General features: G+C 43.7%; 1 protein-coding gene across 1 annotated transcript in view; it reads right to left on the bottom strand.

Moving 5' to 3' along the window:
* The window catches only part of hhat (hedgehog acyltransferase), a 133032-nt gene that overhangs the window by 38105 nt on the left and 68155 nt on the right, over window positions 1–26772 (bottom strand). Inside the window, exon 10 of the mRNA XM_038992012.1 lies at window positions 5846–6047. Within this exon, the coding sequence (XP_038847940.1) occupies window positions 5846–6047 (202 nt within the window). The remainder of the gene's footprint in view (window positions 1–5845; window positions 6048–26772) is intronic.

The raw sequence follows: 26772 nt of genomic DNA on the forward strand, positions 1-26772 counted from the left end.
AATGGAAGATGGAATTAAAATGACTAAAAGTTCAAATGAGAAGGACAGGCTACAACACCAATAGCCAACAGGTAGGCTGATCGGCGTTGTTATTAACTAACTTCTCTTCGTTTGATGCAGTCAAGACCAAGACAGGTACTATGTAATCAGATGATGATAAATAACTAGCAATAAGTTAGAAACCAAGTCGACTCGTGCTGGTAGGCTCTCTCACCCTCCCTGCTTCCCTCGTCACTCAGACGAGGTTCCCTTTCTCACTCTGAGTTGCTGCACATTACAGCTCCAGTTAATAAACTAGCTTTTTTTCTCTTACTAACGTTAAAGCATTGTTGCGTTAAGTACTTGCAATTTTTCCCCTTTGATGATGATGATTGGGAGCTGTTAGTGGTAGTTTTGTGATAACGACATTGTGTTTTTTTACGATCCCAATTCACACCCCTAGTCACTACCGCAACAGTTACAGAGGGAGGAGCAACAAGATGTCACTACCGCAACAGTTACAGAGGGAGGAGCAACAAGATGTCACTACCGCAACAGTTACAGAGGGAGGAGCAACAAGATGTCACTACCGCAACAGTTACAGAGGGAGGAGCAACAAGATGTCAATACCGCAACAGTTACAGAGGGAGGAGCAACAAGATGTCACTACCATACCAGTTACAGAGGGAGGAGCAACAAGATGTCACTACCATACCAGTTACAGAGGGAGGAGCAACAAGATGTCACTACCGCAACAGTTACAGAGGGAGGAGCAACAAGATGTCACTACCGCAACAGTTACAGAGGGAGGAGCAACAAGATGTCACTACCGCAACAGTTACAGAGGGAGGAGCAACAAGATGTCAATACCGCAACAGTTACAGAGGGAGGAGCAACAAGATGTCACTACCATACCAGTTACAGAGGGAGGAGCAACAAGATGTCACTACCATACCAGTTACAGAGGGAGGAGCAACAAGATGTCACTACCATACCAGTTACAGAGGGAGGAGCAACAAGATGTCACTACCATACCAGTTACAGAGGGAGCAACAACCTGCTATCATACCTGAACTAGAGAGTTCAATTAAAAAGCATTTGGTCCTTCTGTACGAGCCTAAAAATAAAGTCTCATTCACACATGCTGAGAAGGGGAATGGAACTGTGTACGGTTCATGACACATTTTTCAGTACTACTGTAGCTATCTGAGATGATTCCCTTAATTTATGGTGACAGAGGTGAGGGAGCTAAACAAATAGCTGGGGCAGTGGAAGAGGGAGAATAGGAGACTTGTGGAAATCAGCAGAAGCATCCCAACTTCCCATCATCAATCATCCTATCACTGTCATAAAGCACACAGTCAGACACACACACACACACACACGAACACACACACACACGAACACACACGAACACACACGAACACACACACACACACACACACACACACACACACACACACACACACACACACACACACACACACACACACACACACACACACACACACACACACACACACACACACACACACACATCTAGCTATGTTCCCTCCTGCCTAAAAGAGTTTGGCTTCTGTTGGTTTCAATTGACCTGGATGTTGCTTTGCGCTCCACCTAGAAGAGACTAATCTAGCGGAAACACTGCAGCATACTGCAGGAGACACACACACACAGACCCCTTGACTTTTTTCACATTTTGTTACGTTACAGCCTTATTCTAAAATGTATTAAATAAAACAATTTCTCAGCAATCTTCACACAATACCCCATAATGACAAAGCGAAAACAGGTTTTTACATTTATAAAATTAAAACAGAAATACCTTACTTACATAAGTATTTAGACCCTTTGCTATGAGACTCGAAATTGATAAAAATTGATCTTGTTTCCATTGATTATCCTTGAGATGTTTCTACAACTTGATTGCAGTCCACCTGTAGTAAATTCAATTGACTGGACATGACTTGGAAAGGCACACACCAGTTTCTATAAGGTCCTACAGTTTGCAGTGCATGTCAGAGCAAAAACCAAGCCATGAGGTCGAAGGAATTGTCCGTAGAGCTCTGAGACAGGATTGTGTCGAGCCACAGATCTGGGGAAGGGTACCAAAACATTTCTGCAGCATTGAAGACCCCCAAGAACACAATGGCCTCCATCATTCTTAAATGGAAGAAGTTTGGAACCACCAAGACTCTTCCTAGAGCTGGCCACCCGACCAAACTGAGCAATCGGGGGAGAAGGGCCTTGGTCAGAGAGGTGACCAAGAACCCAATGGTCACTGACAGAGCTCCAGAGTTCCTCTGTGGAGATGGGAGACCCTTACAGAAGGACAGCCATCTCTGCAGCACTCCACCAATCAGGCCTTTATGGTAGAGTGGCCAGACGGAAGCCACTCCTCAGGTGGCACCATCATGCTGTGGGGATGTTTTCAGTGGCAGGGACTGGGAGACTAGTCGGGGTCGAGGGAAAGATGAACGAAGCAAAGTACAGAGAGATCCATTATGAAAACCTGCTTGAGTGCTCAGGACCTCTGACTGGAGCTGAAGGTTCACGTTCCAACAGGACAGCGACCCTAAGCACACAGCCAAGACAATGCAGGAGTGGCTTCAGGAAAACTCTCGGAATGTCCTTGAGTGGCCCAGCCAGAGCCCGGACTTGAACCCGATCATACATCTTTGCAGAGACCTGAAAATATCTGTGCAGCAACGCTCATTATCTAACCTGACGGAGCTGCAGAGAAGAATGGGAGATACTCCCAAATACAGGTGTGCCAAGCTTGTAGCATTATACCCAAGAAGAATGGAGGCTGTAATCGCTGCCAAAGGTGCTTCAACAAAGTACTGAGTAAAGGGTCTGAATACTTATGTAAATGTATTATTTCAGTTTTTTATAACTTAGCAAACATTTCTAAAAACCTGTCTTTGCTTTGTCATTATGGGGTATTGTGTGTCGATTGCAGAGGGGAAAAAACTATTTAATCAATTTTAGAATAACTTTGGAAAAAGTAATGGTGTCTGAATACTTTCCGAAGGCACTGTAGGTCTAGAATGGGAAGCAAAGCCCGTCCCTTTTCGGAACCAGGAAATACTGTCTGTACCAGCCGTCCTGGATCTTCGACAAAGGAACCACTCGGATTGCCTGCTTCTGGAGATGGAGGCAATAATTCCTCCCTCAAAACGGGCGCAGAGGCCTCTGGAACAGTCGATATGATGCTGCAGAAGCGTGGGGGACACAAGAAATTGTAGCCGGTACCCTGATGGAACGCCACCTTGTGGACTGGGAAATATTGGTTCTTCTTCCATTTCCACCACTCTTGACAACCGTGTGTCTGAACATCGAGAAGGGACACTTTTCATCGAACACACGTGGGAGACAACACTTTTGACACCTTCGAACACTGTGGGACTCCGGAATTTGCCTAAAGCCTGGCCCACTCTCGGTATAAGGGCTTCGGTGATCAGTGAAAAACCCCGATTGGCAGTACCACCTGGGGGTACTGTTGTCACAATGCGCCTCACTCGGTTAAGGCGGTAAGATGTGTTACGGTAACCAGCTGGCACCCAGCACTGAACCGCAACATTAAAAATAGACCCAGGGATTTTTTTTATCATGAAGGTTACCCTACCGACCAGTCATAGGTACTGGCGACCAAGCGCCTTGTAGCCTAGCTGGGAATGGGACAGACAGCTCTGAAAAACAAACCCCTTCTGTGCTAACAGACATGGGCGATTTGTAATTGAATCCAATTCCCCCAGGAATGAAAAGCGGTGAGCTGGAGAAAGACAGCTAATTTCAGAGTTCATATGAACCACAGAGACTGTGTGTTGGATAATAGCATGGTCATGTCCAACCCTGCTTGACTCCGCTACCAACCACCACATTATATCCATGGAATGCAGGGTTCCAGAGGGGCATTAAACATGGAAAAGCTTCCAACACACATTGCGTTTCCGTGAGACTGTATAGCCTGCATGAAGCCCAGCCCCCTTATGGGCACAGAGGGCTCCAGCAATGGCTGACATAGTACCTCATTTTCCATAACAAAACGCGGGGGCACCGTCACAGCAATGTTTTGTTGAGTTGCGCAGCTGCTCAGGGGAGGAGCACACAATCCTCACCCTCTTTATTCCCTCCAACTCCAGGAATTGAAGAGAGGCAAGCAGGGCCTAACCAAGGCAGACACAAGCGGTGGGGGGTTACCTCTCTCAGAGTAGCCTACCGTAACTGTTGACAGAGCACAACACAGGAACCAGGGGACATTAGACCAGACCAATGACCCAAACCATCTCCTCGTCCCACAACACAGACTCAGCCGAGGTACTGGCACCCGGGAGAGGAAGTTACTATCAGAAACACCAAGCCCCCTAAAGAACAGTGCCAGTCGTCCCCTAGTCACCCAAACTAACAGATTTGAGAGAGGGCAGCCTGAACACACATCGAGCAGAGACATACAAGACATCCAACGTGAGTATCTTTTAATTCATTGGTTGCAAACCCGAACCCGGCTTGTTAGCTTTCATTGTTTCGGTCACGTTAGTTATTTTACCTATTGCTATAGGCAGGCCAAGCAATTTGAAGAATAACTAATTGTTTGTGATTAGGAGACTTATAACAACCACACAAACTTCAGCCTACAACGTCCAGGGGGCGGCCATGCTCTACCACTAAGGGACAGTTTATTTGGCGCAACGTAAGACAGTCTTGTGTTCCAATTGTTTGTTTTAGTAGTGTGAATCGTTTTGGTTCACACAGGGGTGAAGGGAATAATTTTATGAATTAATCCGAGCCTCACACCTATCACCTGTGTAAGGCAGGGCTTCCAGAGAAGCGCAGATTTCATTGGCTTTGTCAGGCGGGATTGTAGATCCTTCAACTGAAGTCGCTAGAGTGCGACTCCCCCATAGTGTGTTGTACTGAAGTTGACTGACAAAGAGAACGGATAAGTGATTGCCATATGTAAGCGTGTCAATTTGTTAAGAAGTGAACAGAGGAGTTTGCTCATCTCCTAAATTGCCTTCTCCAGTGTAGGATGCTCAGATGTATTCTACCATGGAAGAGTTTTGAAATCCACCACACCCCCTTTGAAAGAGCTGTTTGGAATGATAAAAGCTACTTATCCTTTTATCTATAAAATGTCTAGCAAAACTAGCCCATTTCTTTTTACCACATTACACATGTATTTTGGGATTCAAACTCTGTAAACCTCATTTGCCTGAGGACATGCTAGAGTAGAGGAGTCTCATTTCATACAAGCGTATTTGTTTCCACGTTTCCTCTCATCGATTACCTTGAACCTTTTTCAAAAGAGGACATGAGGATTCAAGATTCTCCCAGAGCGAAAGCAAAAGAGAGGAAGAGATGGAGCGAAAGAAAGAAAGGAGAGGGTCCAGGCCTCAGCTTCTCTGCCCTTCCAGTGTGATGGAGAGTCAGCCAACAGACCCAGGCTCGACTAAGCACTTTGTGTGTGTGTGTGTGTGGGTTGAACTGGTAAGTCCTCCCACATTGTTTTTATGGCTTTGCTGTAAATCAGTCAACTTAGAGCAGTGCGTTTAAACATACTGTATACAGACAGACACCAACACAGACAGACACCAACACACACACAGAGACACTATCAACCCTACCCACATGGAAAGACCAGATGCATTTCAAAGAGCCTTAGAGGAACAGTTAGTAATTCAGAAACAAATTGTTGGGACGGTTCTACAGACACGAGTTAAGGCAATGTCCAGCAAATCAAAAGTTCAGTCCATTTTCGCACACGATTGCAAAACCTGTGACATTCATTCAATCAATCATGTGTTCTCACAAACAATAGAGGGGTAGATGAGGGCTAATGTGAGTAAAGACTTCAGTGACTTACAATAGATGGATAGACGAGGGGAGAAGAGATGAGGATTGTCACTCCATTCTCCACCAGCACCCCGACCCAGTTCATCAGAGCCCAGTACTGTAGGTAGTCATGTCCTCCATGCCAGAAACACACAAAGCCAAATGCCAGAGCCGTGGACAGCATCTTCCACAGCAGCCCGTGGTGAGAGCCTCCTAATGGGATGTAAATGTACCTGGGACAGGGAGGGCGACAAAGTCAGCAACCACGGGTAGCATGGACTTCAGAAAGACATTATACACAAAACACAGGGTTACCAGGTAACAGAGTATGTGAGTGCAGTTGAGCAGGTTGGAAATCCCACTCATCACTCATAGAGCTCCAGCGCTCCACATCCTTTCCAACCGCTCCGCTAAAAACTGCTACTCACTCAAAAAATAAATGCTGCTGCAAATTCGCTCCATTCATTAAAATCACAATTTAACCAACACCCATCTACCCTGAACAAAAGTACACAACATGTAAAGTGTTGGTCCCATGTTTCATGAGCTGGAATAAAATATCCCAGAAATGTTCCATTCGCACAAAAAGCTTATTTCTTTAAAATGTGTTTACATCCCTATTAATGAGCATTTCTCCTTTTCCAAGATAATCCATATCAAGAAGCGGATTAAACAGCATGATCATTACACAGGTGCACCTTGTACTGGGGACCATAAAAGGCCATTCTAAAATGTGCATCTTCGTCACACAACGCCACAGATGTCTCAAGTTGAGGGAGCATGCAATTGGCATGCAGACTGCAGGAATGCCCACCAGAGCTGTTGCCAGATAATTGAATGTTCATTTCTCAAAGAGAAATTTGCCTCACAACCGCAGTCCATATGTATGGCGTTGTGTGGGTGAGCGGTTTGCTGATGTCAACATTGTGAATAGAGTTCCCCATGGTGGCGGTGGGGTTATGGCATAGGCAGGCATAAACTATGGACAACAACCACAATTACATTTTTATCAATGGCAATTTGAATGCACAGAAATACATACTGTGACGAGATCTTGAGGCACATTGTGAGGCCAATTTCTTTTAAGGTATCTATGACCATCAGATGCATATCTTTATTCCCAGTCATGTGAAATCCATAAATTAGGGCCTAATTAATTTCAATTTACTTAAATCTTTGAAATTGTTTCATGTTGCGTTTATATATTTTGTCAGTATATTTTTGTGACTACCTGGACCTACCATTTGGTTTTGAAGTATTGAAAAGTATTTTAATAAACAACAGGAAAAGGTGACTGTAAGAAGCGCTCATTATTTCAAATAGGCTACATGTCGTATTAAACAGCATATAAACACTAAATAGGTCAGGAGCCAGACAGGTAGCCAAGAAGAAATGAAAATTAATTATTTTGGCTATATTATTTAAATTACAGAGGCAAGAAAAAGTACAGTTGAAGTCGGAAGTTTACCAAGACTTAGGTTGGAGTCATTAAAACTCGTTTTTCAACCGCTCCATACATTTCTTGTTAACAAACTAATAGTTTTGGCAAGTCGGTTAGGACATCTACTTTGTGCATGACACGTCATTTTCCCAACAATTGTTAACAAACAGCTTGGAAAATTACAGAAAATTATGTCATGTCTTTAGAAGCTTCTGATAGGCTAATTGACATAGAAAATGTGTGGGTAGAACTGAAAAAGCTTGCGCAAGCAAGGAGGCCTACAAACCTGACTCAGTTACACCAGCTCTGTCAGGAGGAATGGATCACAATTCACCCAACTTATTGTGGGAAGCTTGTGGAAGGCTACCCAAAATGTTTGACCCAAGTTAAACAATTTAAAGGCAATGCTACCAAATACTAATTGAGTGTAACTTCTGACCCACTGAGAATGTGATAAAATAAATAAAAGTTGAAATAAATCACTCTCTTTACATCTATTCTGACATTTCACATTCTTAAAATAAAGTGGTGATCGTAACTGACCTAAGACAGGATTTGGCTAAGGTGTATCTAAACCTCCGACTGCAACTGTATGTGAACCCTTTGGAAATACCTGGATGTCTGTTAAATTTGATCTGATCTTCATCTAGGTCACAGCAATAGACAAACACAGTCTGCTTAAACTAATAACACACAAACAATTACACATTTTCATGTCTTTATTGAACACACCATGTAAACATTCACAGTGCAGGGTGGGAAAAGTATGTGAACACTTGGATTTAATAACTGGTTGACCCTCCTTTGGCAGCAATAAACCTCAACCAAACGTTTTCTGTAGCAAAGCAGCCCCAAACAATGATGCTCCCTCCACCATACTTTACAGTTGGGATGAGGTTTTGATGTTGGTGTGCTGTGCCTTTTTTTCTCTCTCTAAACATAATGTTGTGTGTTCCTTAAAAAACAACTCAACTGTAGTTTCATCTGTACACAGAATATTTTGCCAGTAGCGCTGTGGAACATCCAGGTGCACTTTTGCAAACTTCAGACGTGCAGCAATGGGTTTTTTGGACAGCAATGGCTTCTTCTGTGGTGTCCTCCCATGAACACCATTCTTGTTTAGTGTTTTACGTATCGTAGACTCGTCAACAGAGATGTGAGCATATTCCAGAGATTTCTGTAAGTCTTTAGCTGACACTCTAGGATTCTTCTTAACCTCATTGAGCATTCTGTGCTGTGCTCTTGCAGTCATCTTTGCAGGACGGCCACTCCTAGGGAGAGTAGCAACAGTGCTGAACTTTCTCAATTTATAGACAATTTGTCTACCGTGGACTGATGAACATCAAGGCTTTTAGAGATACTTTCGTAACCCTTTCCAGCTTTATGCAAGTCAACAATTCTTAATCTTAGGTCCTCTGAGATCTCTTTTGTTCGAGGCATGGTTCACATCAGGCAATGCTTATGAATAGCAAACTCACATTTTGTGAGTGTTTTTTATAGGGCAACGCAGCTCTAATCAACATCTCCAATCTCATCTCATTGATTGGACTCCAAGTCATTAGCCTAGGGGTTCACATACTTTTCACAACCTACACTGTGAATGCTTAAATTATGTATTCAATATATTTATTTTATTATTTATTTCACCTTTATTTAACCAGGTAGGCAAGTTGAGAACACGTTCTCATTTACAATTGCGACCTGGCCAAGATAAAGCAAAACAGTTCGACACATACAACAACACAGAGTTACACATGGAGTAAAACAAACATACAGTCAATAATACAGTAGAAAAATAAATCTATATACAATGTGAGCAAGTGAGGTGAGATAAGGGAGGTAAAGGCAAAAAAGGCCATGGTGGCGAAGTAAATACAATATAGCAAGTAAAACACTGGAATGGTTGATTTGCAGTGGAAGAATGTGCAAAGTAGAAATATAAATAATGGGGTGCAAAGGAGCAAAATAAATAAATAAATACAGTAGGGAAAGAGGTAGTTGTTTGGGCTAAATTATAGATGGGCTATGTACAGGTGCAGTAATCTATGAGCTGCTCTGACAGCTGGTGCTTAAAGCTAGTGAGGGAGATAAGTGTTTCCAGTTTTAGAGATTTTTGTCGTTCGTTCCAGTCATTGGCAGCAGAGAACTGGAAGGAGAGGCGGCCAAAGGAAGAATTGGTTTTGGGGGTGACCAGAGAGATATACCTGCTGGAGCGCGTGCTACAGGTGGGTGCTGCTATGGTGACCAGCGAGCTGAGATAAGGGGGGACTTTACCTAGCAGGGTCTTGTAGATGACCTGGAGCCAGTCGGTTTGGCGACGAGTATGAAGCGAGGGCCAGCCAACAAGAGTGTACAGGTCGCAGTGGTGGGTAGTATATGGGGCTTTGGTGACAAAACGGATGGCACTGTGATAGACTGCATCCAATTTATTGAGTAGGGTATTGGAGGCTATTTTGTAAATGACATCACTGAAGTCGAGGATTGGTAGGATGGTCAGTTTTACAAGGGTATGTTTGGCAGCATGAGTGAAGGATGCTTTGTTGCGGAATAGGAAGCCAATTCTAGATTTAACTTTGGATTGGAGATGTTTGATGTGAGTCTGGAAGGAGAGTTTACAGTCTAATCAGACACCTAGGTATTTGTAGATGTCCACATATTCTAAGTCAGAACCGTCCAGAGTAGTGATGTTGGACAGGCGGGCAGGTGCAGGCAGCGATCGGTTGAAGAGCATGCGTTTAGTTTTACTTGTATTTAAGAGCAATTGGAGGCCACGGAAGGAGAGTTGTATGGCATTGAAGCTCGCCTGGAGGGTTGTTAACACAGTGTCCAAAGAAGGGCCAGAAGTATACAGAATGGTGTCGTCTGCATAGAGGTGGATCAGAGACTCACCAGCAGCAAGAGCGACATCATTGATGTATACAGAGAAGAGAGTCGGTCCAAGAATTGAACCCTGTGGCACCCCCATAGAGACTGCCAGAGGCCCGGACAACAGACCCTCCGATTTGACACACTGAACTCTATCAGAGAAGTAGTTGGTGAACCAGGCGAGGCAATCATTTGAGAAACCACGGCTGTCGAGTCTGCCGATGAGGATGTGGTGTTTGACAGAGTCGAAAGCCTTGGCCAGGTCAATGAATACGGCTGCACAGTATTGTTTCTTATCGATGGCGGTTAAGATATCGTTTAGGACCTTGAGCGTGGCTGAGGTGCACCCATGACCAGCTCTGAAACCAGATTGCATAGCGGAGAAGGTATGGTGGGATTCGAAATGGTCGGTAATCTGTTTGTTGACTTGGCTTTCGAAGACCTTAGAAAGGCAGGGTAGGATAGATATAGGTCTGTAGCAGTTTGGGTCAAGAGTGTCCCCCCCTTTGAAGAGGGGGATGACCGCAGCTGCTTTCCAATCTTTGGGAATCTCAGACGACACGAAAGAGAGGTTGAACACGCTAGTAATAGGGGTGGCAACAATTTCAGCAGATAATTTTGTAAAGGGTCCAGATTATCTAGCCCGGCTGATTTGTAGGGGTCCAGATTTTGCAGCTCTTTCAGAACATCAGCTGACTGGATTTGGGAGAAGGAGAAATGGGGAAGGCTTGGGCGAGTAGCTGTGGGGGGTGCAGTGCTGTTGACCGGGGTAGGGGTAGCCAGGTGGAAAGCATGGCCAGCCGTAGAAAATTGCTTATTGAAATTCTCAATTATAGTGGATTTGTCGGTGGTGACAGTGTTTCCTATCTTCAGTGCAGTGGGCAGCTGGGAGGAGATGTTCTTATTCTCCATGGACTTTACAGTGTCCCAGAACTTTTTTGGGTTTGTGTTGCAGGAAGCAAATTTCTGCTTGAAAAAGCTAGCATTGGCTTTTCTAACTGCCTGTGTATATTGGTTTCTAGCTTCCCTGAAAAGTTGCATATCACAGGGGCTGTTCGATGCTAATGCAGAACGCCATAGGATGTTTTTGTGTTGGTTAAGGGCAGTCAGGTCTGGAGAGAACCATGGGCTATATCTGTTCCTGGTTCTAAATTTCTTGAATGGGGCATGCTTATTTAAGATGGTGAGGAAGGCATTTAAAAAAAATAACCAGGCATCCTCTACTGGCGGGATGAGATCAATATCCTTCCAGGATACCCCGGCCAGGTCGATTAGAAAGGCCTGCTCGCTGAAGTGTTTCAGGGAGCGTTTGACAGTGATGAGTGGAGGTCGTTTGACCGATGACCCATTACGGATGCAGGCAATGAGGCAGTGATCGCTGAGATCTTGGTTGAAAACAGCAGAGGTGTATTTAGAGGGCAAGTTGGTTAGGATGTTATCTATGAGGGTGCCCGTGTTTACGGATTTGGGGTGGTACCTGGTAGGTTCATTGATAATTTGTGTGAGATTGAGGGCATCAAGCTTAGATTGTAGGATGGCTGGGGTGTTAAGCATGTTCCAGTTTAGGTCGCCTAGCAGCACGAGCTCTGAAGATAGATGGGGGGCAATCAGTTCACATATGGTGTCCAGAGCACAGCTGGGGGCAGAGGGTGGTCTATAGCAGGCGGCAACGGTGAGAGACTTGTTTTTAGAGAGGTGGATTTTTAAAAGTAGAAGTTCAAATTGTTTGGGAACAGACCTGGATAGTAGGACAGAACTCTGCAGGCTATCTTTGCAGTAGATTGCAACACCGCCCCCTTTGGCCGTTCTATCTTGTCTGAAAATGCTGTAGTTAGGGATGAAAATGTCCGAATTTTTGGTGGTCTTCCTGAGCCAGGATTCAGACACGGCTAAAACATCCGGGTTGGCAGAGTGTGCTAAAGCAGTGAATAAAATAAACTTAGGGAGGAGGCTTCTAATGTTAACATGCATGAAACCAAGGCTATTACGGTTACAGAAGTCATCAAAAGAGAGCGCCTGGGGAATAGGAGTGGAGCTAGGCACTGCAGGGCCTGGATTCACCTCTACATCACCAGAGGAACAGAGGAGGAGTAGGATAAGGGTACGGCTAAAAGCTATGAGAATTGGTCGTCTAGAACAGAGAGTAAAAGGAAGTTTCTGGGGGCGATAAAATAGCTTCAAGGAATAATGTACAGACAAAGGTATGGTAGGATGTGAATACAGTGGAGGTAAACCTAGGTATTGAGTGATGATGAGAGAGATATTGTCTCTAGAAACATCATTGAAACCAGGTGATGTCATCGCATGTGTGGGTAGTGGAACTGAAAGGTTGGATAAGGTATAATGAGCAGGGCTAGAGGCTCTACAGTGAAATAAACCAATAAACACTAACCAGAACAGCAATGGACAAGGCATATTGACATTAAGGAGAGGCATGTTTAGACGAGTGATCGTAAGGGTCCAGTGAGTAGAGGTTGGTTGGGGTCACGGCAATTCAGACAGCTAGCCGGGCTATCGGTAGCAAGCTAGCATAGGATGGAGGTCTGTTTTTAGCCGCCTCGTGCGTTTCCGTCGGTAGATTAGTGGGGTTCCGTGTGGTAGAGGGGATCAATCCAATTGGCAAAATTGATATAGTTATAGTGACCCAAGAAAAAATTGTCCAATAGACAGATAGCAGCCGATAAGACAGTTAACGATTAGTGGGCCCCAGATGAGCGTTCAGGTAACGTCACGACGGAGGTGCCAGTTGGATAACTCCCTCGGGCAGATAACGTCGGTAGTCAGTCTTGAAGGCTCGGTGGGGCTCCGCATTGGCAGTAAAACGGGTCCGGATAGGTGATTGTAGCCCAGGAGTGGCTGATGGAACTCTTCAGCTGGCTAGCTCCAGAATAATTGATGTTTTCTCCGGGATCGACGTAAGTCAATAGACACACGGGTAGCAGCTAGCTAGCTGCGAAATCAAGGTGTAAATGTCCAGAGCTTGCTGTTGAAATCCGGGGATATGGAGAAAAATAGGTCCCGTATGTTCTGGTCTGAGTCACGTTGTACAAAAGTGCCGATAGATTAACGAGCTAAAGGAATAGCTGATGAATACAATCATTTGTGTTTTATTAGTTTAATCACACTATATTGTCTAATGTTGTGACTTAGATGAAGATCAGATCAAATTTGATGACCAATTTATGTAGATATCCAGGTAATTCCAAAGGGTTCACATACATTTTCTTGCCACTGTATGTCAAGGCTATAGCCTCCAAATCAAATACATTGTGACGCATTTGCGAGTGCGACACACTAGGCTGGCAGGGACATCAAGCGCTCAACATTTAAACTACATTCCGTTGAATCAAATCATTATAGTCTAAAAATTGCACATAGGCTGTGACTTACTAAGAATTCATTACAAATTTAAAAAAGAAACACATTATTAGGTTCCATCTACATTTTTTGAAACATGAGTTTGGCCAGAGTCTGTAGCTTCAGGCTCATAAGACGGTGCCTGGAGAGCAGGCCAGCTGCGGATAATACCCTCTCAGAGCTTGCAGAGGCACTGGGGATGCTAAACACCCTTCGGGTTGGGCAAGGATGCGTAGTTGTTTCTTATTTTCTGTAGGAAGGCCTGAAGGATTTTAGGTAAAATAACCTTATCAAAGCGGAAAGCTCCTTGAGTGGTAATATGCCAGGCCTATCGGGCCAAAATCAATGATGGTATGATATTGTATAGATAATATAATGAACGAAACTTAAGAGATCTGATTTATAGTTTATAAATTGCTACAATGACAGACTTAGCTAGCTACCCACCTTGTTTCTTTATTTTATCATGTGCACGTAACGTTATACCATCATGCGTTCAGGATACCTGTCTTTTCAGATGTCTTTTCAGATTCCACAATGATTCTTTAGTTGTGGACACGACATCTTGCTCTTGGTCCTCCTCATCTTTCTAAGTCACCTTTATTTTTCACCTGTGTGTTTTATCAGTTTCTTTATGAAAATATTTAGTGAACTTCATGACAGTAGCTAAAGCAAGTGGCTATAGCAACACACAAGAAGATTACAAATGCATGCTGGGCCGGGCATGCTCTGAGCTCGTGAAGTGAGCGCTACGGAGCGAAATTGGAGCGGACGAGAAGGCCAAAGCTCCAGCCTTTGGGGAACTCGCTCCAGTCAAATTGGGCACGCTCCTCTCCTTGCTTCGCTCCAGCTGTGCTCACATACTCTGCCGGGTAATACAATCTAAAAGTTATTTGCGGTTATTGGGCAGGGAAAAAATAACACAAAAACATGTGGTTGTTTCTTGGTTCCTAATGATGGACTAGATTTAGGGCCACATATCTGAATATCTCATTTCAAATAGGACAGTACATTGAAATCTGCCATTTCAATGTAAATGCAACATCCACACAAGGGGCAACGCCAACATACAATCTACACTCATCAGCCAAACAGTAAGCACATCTTGGTCATAACGAGACCAGGGATGCAGAGACAATTACACTATGATGAATGTGTTTCATAAAAACAATGCCCTACCTCTTTGCCTGCAGAGAGACACCCACTACAATGAATGATAAACCTCGAAATTGGAAAGGAGGGATTTGTCAGATGTTCTACGGCTATACACAGTCTCTGGGGTACGACGAGGGGTAACCGACCGGTTGTGTAAGTATGATAAGTGGTAACACAGAGCAGAGATTCTTGTTCTCCACACACCTTCCTCTTTGTTTTTCTACGTCTGTATTTCATTGCCAGTCTGAACCGGAATAGCGGAGCTTGACATTCAGCATGGTTCTATTTCTTCTTCGTAGAAACAGTACTGGGTAGCCTTCATGAAAAAGTAACTATTGGAAATTCAAGGCCACACAACAGAGACAGTATAACAAGATTCACAGGTGTTTGAATCAAACAAGAGAACAGGCAGGTGCCTGGATCGGCAAAAATTTTACATAATTTTCTTTGTATGTGTTTGTTTTGCAATCTGCTGATGCAGACCTAACCATAGGATGAGGGAAACAGACGTAAAGCTACCGAGAGCCTCTTAAAGAAAGAAAAGAGAGGGAAAGAGAGCGAGAGAGGTTGAGAAAACAGTTTGAGATTAGAATAGCATAACAAAATCTAGCCTATAAGCATAGGAACCTATCACCAACGTAGACTAGCGAGTGTGCTTTTCTTAGGCGTGTGTGGGGGTGGATTTGTCATCTCCTCTGTGTCACTTAAACAATTAAAATGACTGTGTTTGGGAGGCTGCCTGTTGTCATCCACTCTGCTCCTGCGGCGTCTCACTAATCCCTAAGGGAGACAGCAGTCGACCAGGCACCACATTTTACAACACGCCCTCCTATCGTGAACACAGATTATACCACAGCTTTCACACATACACTCAATGTAACACAGCAACACCTGATTGCACCCAATCTGCCAACACAGCCCTAAGAAAGATTAGACCTACCACTTTCAGACAGACACTCACTGTTCTTACCAGAGCAACACTCACTGTATTGTTAGATCTATACTCTCTGTCATAATCATCCTGTTTGTTCACTGTTGAATCAAATTGTGCCCCAGACACATTGTTTGCTATTGTTGCTATGCATATTGTTGTTATGGAATAGTTTGGTAGTTGAGTTCTTAAGAGCAGAATTAGACACTACACTATCACTTCCAAAACTCCAGCCCCAGGTGGCAGCAGCAACCGGATCAGGTGCTGTGCTCTGCCAGGAAGTCTTGTTAAGTGTTGATTGTGCACAGTGGTGGGCAATTAGAGTTACTGCTGGTGATAGCAGCGTGAGAACTTCTAGGCCAGACAGGTCTGCCCATGTTTCTTGGATTATGTGTGTTTGGGATGCAAGCCCTTTTTGTACATGTTATTATTTTTGGTCACCATCAGCTTGAACAACAGTAATTCGCTTGCGCTCGTCAACCAATGGGGTCAAGACAGAGCTAGCTCTGGACCCTGGACTCAAAGTGTATTGGTTGCGTACATAGTTTAGCAGATGTTATAGAGGGTGCAGTGAAATGCTTGCTTCTAGCTCCAAACAACGCAGTAAAATGTCAAACCAGTCGACAAATAACCAAAAATGAACACATTATTTTAAAAACACAAATAATCTAATTAACAACCCAAATAGCACTGTAACAGTAATCCAAATACAATCTATATGCATCTACACCGGATAAACTTAGCAGTAGATGCACTACATGACCAAAAGTATGTGGACACTTGCTCATCGAACAGCTCATTCCAAAATCATGGGCATTAATATGAAGTTGGTCCCCCCTTTACAGCCACCACTCTTCTGGGAAGGCTTTCCACTAGATGTTGGAACATTGCTGCAGAGTCTTACTTCCATTCAGCAACAAGAGCATTCATGAGGTCAGGCACTGATGTTGGATGATTAGGTCTGGCTCGCAGTCGGTGTTACAATTCATCCCAAAGTTGTTCAATGGAGTTGAGATAACGGTTCTATGCAGGCCAGTCAAGTTCTTCCACACAGATCTCGACAAACGATTTGTGTATGAACCTCCCTTTGTGCACGGGGGCATTGTCATGCTGAAAAAGGAAAGGGCCTTCCCCAAACTATTGCCACAAAGTTTGAAGCACAGAATTGTCTAGAATGTCATTGTATGCTGTACCATTAAGATGTCCCTTTACTGGAACTAACGGGCCTAGACCGAACATTCAGTCAGGTAGCGTTCTCCTGTCATCTGCCAAAATCAGATTTGTCTGTCGGACTGCCAGATGGTGAAGCGTGATTCATCACTCCACAAAACGTGTTTCCACTGCCCCAAAGTCCAATGACGGCGAGCTTTACACAACTCAAGCCGACTCTTGGCATTGTGATCTTAGGCTTGTGTGCGGCTGCTCAGCCATGGAAACTCATTGCATGAATCCCGACGAACAGTTATTGTGCTGATGTTGCGTCCAGAGGCAGTTTGGAACCGAGAACAGACAATTTTTTCGTGCTTCAGCACTCAGCAGTCCAGTTCTGTGAGCTTAATTGTCCTATCACTTTGCGGCTGAGCAGTTGTCACTCCTACACATTTCCACTTCACAATAACAGCACTTACAGTTGACCAGGAAAGGTCTAGCAGGGCAGAAATTTGACGAACTGACTTGTTGGAAAGGTGGCATCCTATGACGGTGCCACGTTGAAAGTCACTGAGCTCTTCAGTAAGGCCATTCTACAGCCAATGTTTGTCTATGGAGATTGCATGGCTGTGTGCTCAATTGTATACACCTGTCAGCAACTGGTGTGGCTGAAATAGCCGAATCCACTAATTTGAAGGGCTGTCCACATACTTTTTTTATATATATAGTGTATACATTGCATTCAGAAAGTATTCAGCCCCCTTGACTTAAAACAATTTAATCAATTTTAGGATAAGGCTGTAACATAACAAAATGTATAAAAAGTCAAGGGGGCTGAATACTTCCCAAATGCACTATATATACAAAAGTATGTGGACAGCCCTGCTAAATACACAAAAGCAGTAATAAACAGATAGGGGGGGAAACACTGAATGTAGTAACCCCTTCAGTAATGTATTGCCCCTTCAAATTAACGTTAAACGTAAATTGAAATGTCACATCTCTAGATACACATCCCTGGTTAAGGAGACTGGTTCCTACGAGGTCCTATGGGCCCTGGTCAAGAGTAGTGCACTAAATAGGGAATTGGATGCCATTTGGTATGCAACCAGTGTGAATAATGACCACTATTTCAGACGGGGAGAGATTTGTCCTGTTATTATTACTAGAGCTCTGTATGGTCTATGTACGTGTCCCCTGGGGCCCTCGCTAGTATCTCACCGTGCTGTTGCTTAGACCTGGGTTAAAATAAACAATTTCAAATGCTCTAGCTGAGCTTGACTAAGCTTATCCGTTGCAATGGAATCAACAGCAAAGTCTCAAGTGGAAAGCCATGTCCGTCTGGCACTCCATGATGAAATGATTTCAAACAGTAGCGGACCTGAGTTCAAATTCTATCTCACTGTGCTGCTATATCAGAAAGTTAGCTAGCGTTCTGCAGCTTAACTGACAGCCTGCTGTGGGGGGGGGGGGGGGGGGGGGGGGGGGGGGGGGGTGTATGTGTGCGCTGGATAGCCGCAGTGGAAACATCTCCATCTGAATGATGAGCCTGCATTTTGGGCGCCTTCCTTCAATACAAACGGCAGCATTTTCCTTTGAAATGCACCGCAAAAAATACATCACAAAAAGAGACCGCATTTACCTGGCTAGCTTTGTCACCAAGGTTAGCATGTTCCGAAATGTGTAATAGAACTTAATCAATCGCCTTTAATAGGGCAATTAGATCTATAAAGGGTACTGTCCCTTCATTTGTATTTAATCTTGTTTAACAGCTGTGCACTGGTTTAAACACCCCATCACTTGTTCTAAGCTTTTACATGCTTTCCAAGCTCCCTCAGGTGGGCTGAGGCTATTTGCATGGCGACAACGTTAAAAGGTACAGTCTGTGATTGGTACATACTTTTTTGGTCTTTAAAATGTATGACATCCAGTATACCCACTGATAATCGAATCCCAGATTGTAGCATTAAGAGAGCTGATGAAGCCTTATAGTGGTGTATGAGTGGAGACGATGGCGACAATGCAACAGGCAGCCTACGTGGGAGAGAAGACAGCAATTTGAATGCCTTAAGAGAGCTGAAGAACAGGACCTTTAACACATGCAGGGATGCTACAGACAATTAAAGCGGATTTAAAACTGCATTAGAACTACTTCAGCACCACTTTGGCGAGCTGGGGACGTGGGCATTGTGCATATAATTTGGTGTCGACGACGGTGAGCCGAGCATCACAATCAGAAAACATTTCATCAGAAGAAACCTTTAAGAGTGCTTTAAAAAAGGTTGGGAATATAAAGGAAGAGAGGGAAACCGTTACAGATGGACATTGCATCAGTGTTCAGAGCTGGAGGGTACCTAACTTCCATTATAACATGGATATGGATAATAATGATGGTCATGGATAACTTTTATATAGTGTTACTACAAATGTTCAAAGCATTTTACCGATACAGTTGAAGTCGGAAGTTTACATACACTTAGGTTGGAGTCATTAAAACACGTTTTTCAACCACTCCACAAATGTCTTGTTAACAAACTATAGTTTTGGCAAGTCGGTTAGTACATCTTCTTTGTGCATCACACAAGTACTTTTTCCAACAATTGTTTACAGACAGATTATTTAATTTGTAATTCATTGTATCACAATTCCAGTGGGTCAGAAGTTCACATACACTAAGTTGACTGTGCCTTTAAACAGCTTGGAAAATGCCAGAAAATGATGCCATGGCTCAAGGAAGAAGCCACTGCTCCAAAACCGCCATAAAAAAGCCAGACTACAGTTTGCAACTGCACATGGGGACAAAGATCGTACTTTTTGGAGAAATGTCCTCTGGTCTGATGAAACAAAAATGTAACAATTTGAACATAATGGCCATTGTAATGTTTGGAGTAAAAAGGGGGAGGCTTGCAAGCTGAAGAACACCATCCCAGCCGTGAAGCACGGGGGTGGCAGCATCATGCTGTGGGGGTGCTTTGCTGCAGGAGGGACTGGTGCACTTCACAAAATAGATGGCATCATGAGGGAGGACTTATGTGGATATATTGAAGCAACATCTCAAGACATTAGTCAGGAAGTGAAAGCTTGGTCGCAAATGGGTCTTCCAAATGGACAATGACCCCAAGCATACTTCCAAAGTTGTGGCAAAATGGCTTAAGGACAACAAAGTCAAGCTATTGGAGTGGCCATCACAAAGCCCTGACCTCAATCCTATAGAACATTTGTGGGCATAACTGAAAAAGCATGTGCGAGGAAGGAGCCTACAAACATGACTCAGTTACACCAGCTCTGTCAGGAGGAATGGGCCAAAGTTCACCCAACTTATTGTGGGAAGCTTGTGGAAGGCTACCCAAAACTTTTGACCCAAGTTAAACAATTTAAAGGCAATGCTACCAAATACTAATTGAGTGTATGTAAACTTCTGACCCACTGGGAATGTGATGAAAGAAATAAAAGCTGAAATAAATCTCTATTATTATTCGGACATTTCACATTCTTAAAAAAGAAAACCAGTCAGTATCTGGTATGACCACCATTTGTCTCATGCAGCAAGACACATCTCCTTTGCATAGAGTTGATCAGGCTGTTGATTGTGGCCTGTGGAATGTTGTTCTACTCTTCAATGGTTGTGCGACGTTTCTGGATATTGGCGGGAACTGGAACACGCTGCTGTACACGTCAATCCAGAGCATTCCAAACATGAGTTTGCAGGCCGTGGAAGAACTGGGACATTTTCAGCTTCCAGGAATTGTGTACAGATCCTTGCGACATGGTGCTGTGCATTATCATACTGAAACATGATGGAGGCAGATGTATTGCATGACAATGGGCCTCAGGATCTCGTCACGGTATCTCTGTGCATTCAAATTGACATTGATAAAATGCAATTGTTTGTTGTCCATAGCTTATGCCCGCCCATACCATAACCCCATCGCCACCATGGGGCACTCTGTTCACCACGTTGACATCAGCAAACCGCTCGTCCACACAACACCATGCCATAGAGTTGAAACCGGGATACATCCATTAAGATCACACTTCTCCAGCGTGCCAGTGGCCATCGAAGGTTAGCATTTGCCCACTGAAGTCGGTTACGACGCCGAACTGCAGTCAGGTCAAGACCCAGGTGAGGAAGACGAGCACGCAGATGAGCTTGCCTTAGACGGTTTCTGACAATTTGTGCAGAAATTCTTCAGTTGGTAAACCCACAGTTTCATCAGCTGTCCAGGTGGCTGGTCTCAGACGATCCGGCAGGTGAAGGAGGTGGAGGTCCAAGGCTGGTATGGTTAGACGTCGTCTGCGGTTGTGAGGCCAGTTGGACATACTGCCAAATTCTCTAAAACGACGTTTGAGGCGGCTTATGGTACAGAAATTAACATTAAATTCTCTGGCAACCGCTCTAGTGGACATTCCTGCAGTCAGCATGCCAATTGCACGCTCCCTCAAAACTTGAGACATATGTGGCATTGTGTTTTAGAGTGGCCTTTTATTGTCCCCGGCACAAGGTGCACCTGTGTAATGATCATGCCGTTTAATCAGCTTCTTGATATACCACACCTGTCAGGATGGATGGATTATCTTGGTAAAGGAGAAACGCTCACTAACAGGGATGTAAACAAATTTGTGCACAAAATCAGAGAAATAAGCTTTTTCTGTGAATTAAACATTTCTGTGATCCTTTATTTCAGCTCATGAAACATGGGACCAACACTTTACATGTGGCATTTATATTGTCGTTCAGTATATAACTGCATTCTTAGAGCACAATAATGCTTTATCTCTAGTCACTGGTTTTGATTGAATTGGGCAGGAAAACACAGAATAGGTCTATTCCTGCAGTAAAAATACATTTTCAATTGAGACCTCCGATTGAAAATATATAGGTTAGTCCAGGACTAGCCTTAATCTTGGTCCGGGAACCTGGCCCTTCAAGTTTAGGCTGATGGATCTCTTCACTGGGGGCATTATGGCAGGTAACTGACCTGATAATGATGGTGTGGTAACCCAAGGTGAGGAACCTTTTTCCAAATGCAATCACCAGACCGAGCACGGAGCCCAAACTAACACATTCAGAGCTTATTGTCCATCATTAAAAACACAGAAAAACTAAAAGTAGAAATAAACACAGATTCATTATGCATGTGTTTTATATGCGCATATTCAAAGAGATGAGCATTTTTCGAACAAAGCAAAAAATACAAAAAAATATGCCACACAAGTGGTTCACCTGTGATGGCAATACACAGCGTAATAATGAATACATGCAAATACAGCAGTGGATCAAACATCTTTTGTTTGCTGGAGATCCACATTGGCACAAGCCTATGTAGGTAGTAATGACGTGTGTTTTTGTACAGGGAATTTTACTCAGCTCTTGAATATTCAACAATGAATGTGCTCACAGGGAGTACAAACAGCGCTTCCCAAATGTACCAGGACACATATTTAATAGAGGAACTCAAACACCATATTTCTATGCTGCTTTTGTTGTGTGGGGGGGGGCTTCCCACTGATTCAGCACATTGATTGTGAAAATGAATCTCATGTAAGTAAGGTATGTGTTTGAATCTTTTCGAACCAAGCCGAGCACCCACAGAAACTGCAGTTTAAATTAACAAAATAAAATAATTGTACAGTATCTGAGGTAGTTAATTCAAAAAATATATATATACACTTTCAAGGTACACTTTGTTAACTTCACTTGGTTATGTACCGCTTCCTCTCTGAACATTAGGGACAAGTAGGAAAGGACAATCCACAAAGACAAAAACCGCAAACAGTGTTTTTGAACAGAGATACAAATTGAACACAGGTTGGTTATTATTGTTTTACGGGTTCTACCCTGAGCCCCGCAGTCGCTGTTCACACATACAATGCAAACACAATATTTTACAATACTTTGTTTTTGCCCAACAGCGCCACCATGCGGCCAAACTGAACCATACTCTACAGGTTAGCTACACTCATCCCGAGCATGAGTGCCAACCATAATCACTTTGGTTGGCACTCAACAGATCAAAAGATAGTATAAACATGTGCCCGGGATAGCGCCACCACATGGTCGATCAGAATGTGCTTGCATATGTTGTCTTGACAGTGTTTGGAACATGTGTATCAAGTTTTGTTACAATACAAATATTTTATTAGAGATGCTAGCTTAGAACATTTTGTGATGAGACCTTGGTCTATAGATGCTCTAAATATATATATAGCATCTCAAATAACATGGCCGCTACTGACCAATAAACATTCACGTGGGCATGGTCTGGCACATAAACACACATAAATCACACACAGATATTTGTATGGTAATAAAACTTCCCTGTACAAAAACACACGTCATTGCTACCTACATAGGCTTGTGCCAATGTGGATCTCCAGCAAACAAAAGATGTTTGATCCACTGCTGTATTTGCATGTATTCATTATTATGCTGTGTATTGCCATCACAGGTGAACCACTTGTGTGGCATATTTTTTTTATTTTTTATTCTTTGTTCGAAAAATGCTCATTTCTTTGAATATGCGCATATAAAACACATGCATAATGAATCTGTGTTCATATATCTATAAACACTTAAAACACTAATCTTCTGGCACCGAATGACCGATCTGCGCAAAACTTGATATATAGATCTATATATCTATCATATATCTATATCTATATCTATATATATAGATATACACTGCTCAAAAAAATAAAGGGAACACTAGAATAACACATCCTAGATCTGAATGAATGAAATATTCTTATTAAATACTTTTTTCTTTACATAGTTGAATGTGCTGACAACAAAATCACACAAAAATTATCAATGGAAATCAAATTTATCAACCCATGGAGGTCTGGATTTGGAGTCACACTCAAAATTAAAGTGGAAAACCACACTACAGGCTGATCCAACTTTGATGTAATGTCCTTAAAACAAGTCAAAATGAGGCTCAGTAGTGTGTGTGGCCTCCATGTGCCTGTATGACCTCCCTACAACGCCTGGGCATGCTCCTGATGAGGTGGCGGATGGTCTCCTGAGGGATCTCCTCCCAGACCTGGACTAAAGCATCCGCCAACTCCTGGACAGTCTGTGGTGCAACGTGGCGTTGGTGGATGGAGCGAGACATGATGTCCCAGATATGCTCAATTGGATTCAGGTCTGGGGAACGGGCGGGCCAGTCCATAGCATCAATGCCTTCCTCTTGCAGGAACTGCTGACACACTCCAGCCACATGAGGTCTAGCATTGTCTTGCATTAGGAGGAACCCAGGGCCAACCGCACCAGCATATGGTCTCACAAGGGGTCTGAGGATCTCATCTCGGTACCTAATGGCAGTCAGGCTACCTCTGGCGAGCACATGGAGGGCTGTGCGGCCCCCCCAAAGAAATGCCACCCCACACCATGACTGACCCACCGCCAAACCGGTCATGCTGGAGGATGTTGCAGGCAGCAGAACGTTCTCCACGGCGTCTCCAGACTCTGTCACGTCTGTCACATGTGCTCAGTGTGAACCTGCTTTCATCTGTGAAGAGCACAGGGCGCCAGTGGCGAATTTGCCAATCTTGGTGTTCTCTGGCAAATGCCAAACGTCCTGCACGGTGTTGGGCTGTAAGCACAACCCCCACCTGTGGACGTCGGGCCCTCATACCACCCTCATGGAGTCTGTTTCTGACCGTTTGAGCAGACATGCACATTTGTGGCCTGCTGGAGGTCATTTTGCAGGGCTCTGGCAGTGCTCCTCCTTGCACAAAGGCGGAGGTAGCGGTCCTGCTGCTGGGTTGTTGCCCTCCTACGGCCTCCTCCACGTCTCCTGATGTACTGGCCTGTCTCCTGGTAGCGCCTCCATGCTCTGGACACTACGCTGACAGACACAGCAAACCTTCTTGCCACAGCTCGCATTGATGTGCCATCCTGGATGAGCTGCACTACCTGAGCCACTTGTGTGGGTTGTAGACTCCATCTCATGCTACCACTAGAGTGAAAGCACCGCCAGCATTCAAAAGTGACCAAAACATCAGCCAGGAAGCATAGGAACTGAGAAGTGGTCTGTGGTCACCACCTGCAGACCCACTCCTTTATTGGGGGTGTCTTGCTAATTGCCTATAATTTCCACCTTTTGTCTATTCCATTTGCACAACAGCATGTGAAATGTATTGTCAATCAGTGTTGCTTCCTAAGTGGACAGTTTGATTTCACAGAAGTGTGATTGACTTGGAGTTACATTGTGTTGTTTAAGTGTTCCCTTTATTTTTTTGAGCAGTGTATATATATATAGATATAGATATATAGATAGATAGATATATCTATATATAGATATAGATATGATAGATATATAGATCTATATATCAAGTTTTGCGCAGATCGGTCATTCGGTGCCAGAAGACTAGTGTTTTAAGTGTTTTTCACAAAATTCTAAATGGCAGAAAATCCATAATGTCAGACCTTATGGTTCCAATTTTGTTCTTTGTGAGGAGAGGGGCCTATGTATCGAATTTCATGACGGTCAAACGGGGTGAAGGGCGTGACCTTTCAATTGCTTGTTATAGTGCTACCATCTAGCCAATTAGCATGGCATTGCATGAGAGGGTGTAGCCCATGAGCCTTTACCATCATGCCAAGTTGCATCCTCCTAGGCCTCATGGGAATTTTCATTTTTCACCACATCCACGGAGAACCGAAATAATGAAGGCCAACAAATACAATAAGGTTTCAACCAGTTTCGCTGCTTGAACCAGTAATAAATGTAAAAGGCTTGAAGGAAATACACTTTCATTTCATACCACAGTTTTTCAAATTCACTTTCCCACCCATGTTAATTTGAAACATGCTGATGTTATAGGAAGGCATCAAAACCATATATTTCAATTGTGTTGCATTTTTCCAATCCTGTGGTAACAAATTTCTACACATACAGTTGAAGTCGGAAGTTTACATACACCTTAGCCAAATACATTTAAACTCCGTTTTTCACAATTCCTGACAATTACTCCAAGTAAAAATTCCCTGTCACAGGTCAGTTAGGATCACCACTTTATTTTAAGAATGTGAAATGTCAGAATAATAGTTGAGAGGATGATTCATTTCAGCTTTTATTTCTTTCATCACATTCCCAGTGGGTCAGAAGTTTACATACACTCAATTAGTATTTGGTAGCATTGCTTTTAAATTGCTTCACTTGGGTCAAACGTTTCGGGTAGCCTTCCACAAGCTTCCCACAATAAGTTGGGTAAATTTTGGCCCATTCCTCCTGACAGAGCTGGTGTAACTGGGTCAGGTTTGTCGGCCACCTTGCACGCACACGCTTTTTCAGTTCTGCCCACACATTTTGCCAGAACTTTGGAAGTATGCTTGGGGTCATTGTCCATTTGGAAGACCCATTTGCGACAAAGCTGTAACTTCCTGACTGATGTCTTGAGATGTTGCTTCAATATATCAACATAATTGTCCTACCTCATGATGCCATCTATTTTGTGAAGTGCACCAGTCCCTCCTGCAGTAAAGCACCCCCACAACATGATGCTGCCAGCCCCGTGCTTCACGGTTGGGATGGTGTTCTTCGGCTTGCAAGCCTCCCTCTTTTTCCTCCAAACATAACGATGGTCATTATGGACAAACTGTTCTATTATTGTTCCATCAGACCAGAGGACATTCCTCCAAAAAGTACGATCTTTGCCCCCATGTGCAGTTGCAAACTGTAGTCTGGCTTTTATATGGCGGTTTTGGAGCAGTGGCTTCTTCCATGCTGAGCGGCCTTTCAGGTTATGTCGATATAGGACTCGTTTTACTGTGGATATAGATACTTCGTACCTGCTTCCTCCAGCATCTTCACAAGGTCCTTTGCTGTTGTTCTGGGATTGATTTGCACTTTTCGCACCAAAGTACATTCATCTCTAGGAGACAGAACGCGTCTCCTTCCTGAGCGGTATGACGGCTGCGTGGTCCCATGGTGTTTATACTTGCATACTATTGTTTGTACAGTTGAACGTGGCACCTTCAGGCGTTTGGAAATTGCTCCCAAGGATGAACCAGACTTGTGGAGGTCTTGGCTGATTTATTTTGATTTTCCCATGA

Source organism: Salvelinus namaycush, chromosome 4 (assembly GCF_016432855.1).
Source record: "Salvelinus namaycush isolate Seneca chromosome 4, SaNama_1.0, whole genome shotgun sequence".
Classification (NCBI taxonomy): domain Eukaryota; kingdom Metazoa; phylum Chordata; class Actinopteri; order Salmoniformes; family Salmonidae; genus Salvelinus; species Salvelinus namaycush.